The following is a 7156-nucleotide window of genomic DNA, read 5'->3' as shown; positions in this document are numbered from 1 at the left end:
TCAAATAACCAAACTTTTCAAAAAAGGAACCCCATGTGTCATTCTACCAAAATGCGGCGTTGCCAGTTCTTTCGCTACCAGTTAGAGACATTATTTATTACTAATAATTCGAAACGAAAATTGTAGTCTTTATTCATTGTTGTACTAAAACACCGTTTACGGTTGGGAATTGCTTTTTTATTAGTAAGGCTGTAAAATTTTGTCTTTGAATGTCGATGGTGTTATGGCTAATTTTAGAGCGGGAGCCACGGTACCAGCTGAATATTTTTGTACGGCTCAAAGAGTTGACCCAGTTTACCGGGAACGAATGAACGAACGAAAGATCTAGATCAATTTTGCAGCTCGTTCATGAACGACTCATCTCTCAATGGTGTAATAATTTTTTTAATGATAAGCAAATGTTTATAAGACAAGGTTTTTTATGCGTATCACAAAGGATAACCAATTTTTATAAGCAATAATTAGTCGCTTGAAATATCCATACAAATTGAAAATATCTCCCAAGTAAAAATAAATGCCGCTAACGGGAATTGAACCCGCTCCTTCTGCTGTCCGGTCAGACGCTCTGGGACCAGCTCACGTAGCTCAAGTAGCTTAAGTAGCTCAGCCGACGTAGCTCAGTGGTCTCAGAGCACCTGACCGGACATCAGAAGGCGCGGGTTCAATTCCCGTCGGCGGCATTTAGTTTTACTCAAGAGATATTTTAAATTTGTATGGATATTTAAAGCGACTAATTATTGCTTATAATAATTTTGTTATCCTTTGTGCTAATGGTGACACCTAATATGCTATCAAAGTTGCCTATACGCAAGGCGCAATCATATAAGGTAACACCTTGAGATAGTGTCATTTACAATACTTCTAAACTCCTATAACTCCTTTCTCTGCTCCTTTAATCTTATATTTGAAACAAAACGAAACCCAGACTACCAAATAAGAACAAAAGCACACACTGCATAGTTACCCAAAAATAATATCGGTCGATTGACCGCTAACACTTGACACAAAAGCCTACAAAGCAAGCACCATGACATCCAGAAGACAACGTGAGAACGTTCTTTAGAAACCCCTTACACAATACTTCGATAACACATAACTTTATTATGTATTTGGCAGCCGATAAACGAAAGCGAAACGAAAAAAATGAATGAATTAAATAATAGAACATAGAATTATGTTACCTTGGAATATCTGAAACGCCTGGCTGATCTTAACGACTAAAATGACTAAATAAAGCGAGAAATATTGCAAATTTGGACGATATTTTAATACGCACATAAATCTGATTGAAGACAACGCGTGTTTAGTTGTATATAAGGACGGAAAACTGCGAGATGAAGTCAGTCAGTGATCGCATCTCATCGGGAAGTGCAATTGGGATTGTAAACATCAAAATGGCATTCTTTAAGGTGAGATAAATCTTGCTATTCAAAATGGAAAGATCAAAAATTATAGTGAATATAAAAATAAGTGCTCAATGTAAACCATAAACCAAGTGAAAAGCAAGAAAAACACCCCTAACATATCTAACGTAACTCAACTTACCGAAATAAGATGTTTCGGTATTTATAATACATATTTTTATACTGGTACAAAAAAGTATCGTGATTTTAATTTGGTTTTAATACATCTTTTTGAAGAAAGCAATCACTTTGTGACTTTACATTATATACACAAAATTTTTATAATTTTGTTTTAAACCACTTTATTGAGTTAAATAAGGTGGTTTAATGCCGGTCAACCTATATAATTCAATAAAGTGGTTTTAAACAAAGTAAATTTATTTAATACATCTTTCGATTAACTGTTTCGGATTTAATTTTAACGTTAATTCCAGTTCTCAGTTTACTAATTTACCCTGACGTTTACTCGCCATCTGAAATATTGTGAATGCAATCAGCCATTGAGATTAAAGTTATTTATACTTGGGGTATTATGCCGCGATGCGTTACCTCCTCATTTAGCCAATGTTCCGGACAGCATTACAGTGTCCATCTTCAGGGCAAATGTGTAAAGGTTGTAGCGAAGTGTGATGATGACACTGTAATGCTGTCCAAACCATTGGTTAAAGAAGGTAGTAGCGCTACACGGGATAATACTACCAAAATAAATCTTTTGAGATATTATATAGGGATTTACACTGAGTTTTTCGAAATCAGATATTGACAGTCAAGTGCGCGAAATTTCACCAAAAAGTAACAAAAATTTTCTTTGAGGTTGAAAAAGATGTTTGGTATGGTTTTTCAAAATCTCAGCTAAACAGTGACCATCCTTCTATTTTAAATTTCAAGTGTGCGAAATATCATAAATCTCAAAATAAAACTGTTGTGTAGAAAGCAAACCCACACCAGGAAACTCTTTTTTAATATATTATGTACTTATGTATTATATAGTTAGATTCCTTCATGTACGCGTGTTTATCTAAGCGTGTTTATTCCTAAGACACATTAATTTTAAACTCGGTATTCCCATTGAAAATATAAATTATAATTACTTGATGAAAAATCTAAATTTATTAAAACTCTCAGATCGAAGAATTATATCCGACTTAATATTTATGTTCAAAATTGTAAATGGTAGTATAGACAGTCCTGATTTAATTAACCTCATTGAATTTCATATACCCTTTTTTTTTAAATTTTGTTTAAATGCAACAATATCAGGACTGAGTATTCCAAACACTCGCTTGTACCTAGGTTGCATGAAGTTAGTAATAGATACGCAGATGTGGCAGATCTATTTAACTGCACGCAAGGTAGGTACAAGAGGGCTATGCTATCAAATCTTTTCAATCGCTATTAATTTAATCTAATTCTACCTTATTTGCACTATACAAACTTATGTACTTGTATCTCTTGTTTACTTACTTACCTACTTACTCTCTAATGTCATTTCACAATCAAATGCCACATATATTTGTAATTCTTTTTTTTAAATATTTTAACTGTGACATGTTATCATTGTTTATGGTATATTTATACCGTTGATATTAAATAAATAAATAAATAAATAAGCAATACAGTAGTTAAATATTTGTGATTTAATAATAACTAGGTTTACCTCGCCACGCATTGCTATGCCTGAGACTGTCTGTGCAGATAGAGAAACAATAGCGCGTGTTAATTTTACGTCCAACAGATGGCGCTGTTTAAAAAAACATGTTTTTACCTGTCACAGGTGACATCTATTTTATTTTAATTTTATTAATTTTATTATTAATTTTATTTTATTAGATTGATTTGTGTTATTTCACAATTAATTAATTAAAATAATATATAGTAAATTTGCGGCACGTTCCAGAGTGGAAGATACTACCAGTATCGCCATGGTGTAAGACCACCATTCAGAATTGAAACGTTGCTCCAAATGGCTTTAGCCGTGTTTAGTGACTAGATCTGAATAGCCAGGTACTTCCCCACCTTCCTCTTTCCCTTCCCCACTTACCTTCAGCCTCACAACATCCCCCAATTGGGGATGCCATAGTCTCATTGGCTCCAGACGGGAGCAGTTGTGAGGTATATAAAAACACATGCGTATTCGAATGCAACGTTCTGCCAAAATTTCAAAGCAATAATTGAAGAACTTTCGGATATTTAAGATTTTTCAACAAACGAACATTTACATTTTTATTTATAGATAAAAAAAAATTAAAACCGAATTTATTTAGGGGTTACATAGTCCCACTGCATACGAATAATGCTACACTTTTGTGTGCTGTCGATAAAAATATTAAAAAATGTAATTTCAAAAGTATTAAGTTATGTTAGGTTAGGTTGATTGATTGGTTGTTTTTGCAGATTTCGTTGTTTCTCGCCCTGGCATCAGCATGCGTAGCCCATCCGGCTATATCTCACAGCAACATAGTTCAGACATTGGGTGACTACGGATATTACGGTCAGGGATATCCCGGATATAGCAGCACGAGATATGGCGGTCTGGGATATGGCAAAGCATATACCAATGTCGGCCTGGGATATGGCGGCGCGGGATTTGGATACGGCAGCGCGGGATTGGGCTATAGCAACGCGGGGCATGGCGGACTTGGATATAACAGCGCGGGATATGGCGGACTTGGATATAACAGCGCGGGATATGGCGGTCACGGATATGGCGGATATGATAAACACGGCGCTTATGGAGGAGACAGTCATGTAAGTTACAATTTTGTAATGTAATTGATATTTTAATTAAATTTTTATTGAACAATGTTTACTTATATTGTGATGATTTTGTCGAAATTTAAAATACACAAAATATTAGTCCAGTGAAGGAAATCTATGATTTTATGTGTGTGGGTAGAACAATAATGATTCAATAATTGAATGATGATTTTATTCAATAATTGAGTGATGACATTTATTTATTTTTTATAATATAATATTGATTACATTTTATGATTTTGACTGTCCAACTAGGAAGGATTCCCGTTTCAGGACAGTCAAATTTACACGTTTCAAGTTATCCTAGACGAATACAGGATTTAAGACTAGCTAAAATAAGTATGTTAAAACGAAGATACATAAAAAGATACATAAAAAAGATACATAAAGATACATAGAGGCGATCGTGATTTCAAATTACATTTTTTAGTATCATTTCGGAATCAGTCCTGCCTAGATCCAACAACCATTTTGTCACTTTTGGACCGAAGGATGACAATTCACGATGATTCACATGATTCAATAATTGAATGACGATTGATTCAATAATTGAATGTTGAAATGATTCAATAATTGAATGACGATATGATTCAATAATTGAATGACGATATGATTCAATGATTGAATGATGATATGATTCAACAATTGAATGATGATATGATCCAATAACTTCGTACAGTCGAGGGCACCTACCACTTTTCCGAACTGTTTTAAGAACCAGATGGTTCCATTTATCGGTTCTCACGTCTAGACCATACTTTTGTTTTTAAACGAATCTACGTTCAAGTGTTCTCAAGCTAGTTGAGAGATAACATTTATAAAGAACAACATACATAGGAAAAATACAGGAATAGCAAATTTAAACACGTTCCCATGGAAGCAAGCAACACAATAACACCCTTAGGTTCTGACGCACCACATGCATTCCCGACGAGAGACAGTGAGCAGTTGGGTAGGTGGTCCTACGAACCCTTCACGAGACCCCTATGAAGACAGTGGGACGGTGGATAAGAGACTTCTAAAGAATCCTGGGGACTAAGTAACTTAATCCAGCCGACAGGACCAGAAGAGAACCGTGGTACAACAATAATTGAATAGCTTTGTCCCAGACTCTGTGCCTAAATAGAAAATAAATAATTTCTCTCACAGCCTTCTCCATCATCTTTGGGGGTGGGGAGTGAAAGTTTTTTTTAAGGAAATGAAGGAGGTGAGGTTCTGCTAATGAAAAGGGTGTGAGTGCTGCGTAGGAAACTGGAGGTCAGTATCTTCAGGAGTGATAGACAAATGAATCCATGCCACCCACTGCGGTGCAAGGTTGACAGAGTCCGACTGGACTCAACCAAAACAACTAATTTTTGTTTCATATAATTACAGACATACCCTAAATACGCCTTCGATTACGGAGTGAACGACCCCCACACTGGAGACATCAAGTCCCAACACGAAGTCAGAGATGGGGATGTTGTCAAAGGTAACAATAATCAACCCTTCACACCAAAAATATAATAAATCACTCCGTTCACACAAGTTGGTCTTTATAGACTGACCCATTTGTTGATAAATTTAAGAATCGATACAACTTTTAAATTATCACCATTAAATCTTTGATGGCACAGTTCTAACTTTACACTCTATCGTAACTCTTTGTATGTTTAATTAGAGTCCTGATAGCCTTTATTCAAAGCTCTGGAAACAATGTGAACCTAGTTTGGATTTCTGGACATGTTGGCATAGAATGATTTATTCGAACAGGAATTAAACATTTTTTATTCCCTCTCTCCTTTTTAAAATTCATTTTCATTTTCTTGGTGGGAAGAAGAAAAGAAAAGTGGGAACATGATTTTGCATTACTTCGCATTTTCATTTTCTCCCATTTTCAGTTCAACGTGCCTAAATTATTATATTATTTCAATTGACTGAAATTTTATCTTAAACTCGGGTGTACCCCAAGGAACAGATTCAGGGCCTATCCTAAATTATGTTTGTTTTATATATAACTAACTACATTTTACGTCTTTTTTCCAGGCCAATACTCGTTAGTGGAACCCGACGGTTCAATACGTGTGGTAGACTACAAAGCTGATGATGTCCATGGTTTCCAGGCTCAAGTCAAGAAGATTGGACCAACTGTACACTCTTCTCCTCACTACTACAACAAATATTACTAGACGTTATGCCTCAGCTATCGAAATAATGATTTCAATCCCAACTGATCTAAGATCTAATCACAATAATTCTATAAACATCATAACAGCGATGGGTCCGAAACAATTCATCAATGTTAAATGGGATGACTAGAGGTCATTTTTTAAACTATTCCTATAGACTAATCTCAAACAACGAGGAATAAATATGTATATATATTCAAAAATCTTACCCTTATATCTAGTTTCTATTATTTTGCAATAAAAATCTGTTTTATATTTAAAAATTTGTTTTATTTTTAGTACAAAAAGTAAATTGTTATTTTTTTATTTTATAAGCAATAATTATCAAAATTTAAATATTGAAGACAATATTAGTGATTTCTAAACGAAAATCTGAAACAGAAAAATCAGAAAAGGATACGGTCACATCTAGGACTAAAATCGCATAAACAATAATTATTAGCCTAAAACACTCATCCACATTGAAAAATCTCCTGATAAAATATACATGACGCCAACGGGACTTGAACCCGTGTCCTTTCAATTTCCGGTCGACAGTTCTGACCACTGAGCTATGGCGTCTTATCTCTTATGCGCGAAATAATTCAATATATACTAGTGTTTCATTCAACAATTACTGCTTGTTACATTTTTTTTCACCTGAAACAACCAACTTTATTTTTATTTTTGTTATTTTTTTATACGACACCACACAAGAATTTCAAATAACGATAATAATAATATTTTGATGATTTGCATAGCGTCGTTTGTGAACAATTACTTCAATATAATTCTACAATACTAACTATAGACTGGGCAAACCATTATCAACTTTAGGCTAACAGATTG

The 7156-nt window shown here is 34.4% G+C and overlaps 1 protein-coding gene across 1 annotated transcript; it reads left to right on the top strand.

Moving 5' to 3' along the window:
- The first annotated feature begins 1278 nt into the window (after positions 1 to 1278).
- LOC149410968 (uncharacterized) lies at positions 1279 to 6555 on the top strand. The gene is made up of 4 exons (XM_089647454.1): positions 1279 to 1409; positions 3798 to 4151; positions 5535 to 5631; positions 6186 to 6555. Exons 1-4 carry the CDS (start codon positions 1335 to 1337, stop codon positions 6326 to 6328), a joined length of 669 nt encoding a protein of 222 aa, XP_089503580.1. The 5' UTR covers positions 1279 to 1334; the 3' UTR covers positions 6329 to 6555.
- Positions 6556 to 7156: the final 601 nt, after the last annotated feature.

This window comes from Hesperophylax consimilis, chromosome 26 (assembly GCF_061612785.1).
Source record: "Hesperophylax consimilis isolate HC1 chromosome 26, BYU_Hcon_1.0, whole genome shotgun sequence".
In the NCBI taxonomy this organism is placed as follows: domain Eukaryota; kingdom Metazoa; phylum Arthropoda; class Insecta; order Trichoptera; family Limnephilidae; genus Hesperophylax; species Hesperophylax consimilis.
Note: the sequence above shows the minus strand (reverse complement) of the source record. Positions and strands in the feature narration are given on the sequence as shown.

What these genes read in the sequence shown, in the direction of transcription:
- LOC149410968 (XM_089647454.1), top strand. Translation starts at nt 1,335, where the DNA reads ATGAAGTCAGTCAGTGATCGCATCTCATCGGGAAGTGCAATTGGGATT. An exon ending in TCAAAATGGCATTCTTTAAG is followed by an intron (nt 1,410 to 3,797) that starts GTGAGATAAATC and finishes TTGTTTTTGCAG; the next exon opens with ATTTCGTTGTTTCTCGCCCT. An exon ending in CTTATGGAGGAGACAGTCAT is followed by an intron (nt 4,152 to 5,534) that starts GTAAGTTACAAT and finishes ATATAATTACAG; the next exon opens with ACATACCCTAAATACGCCTT.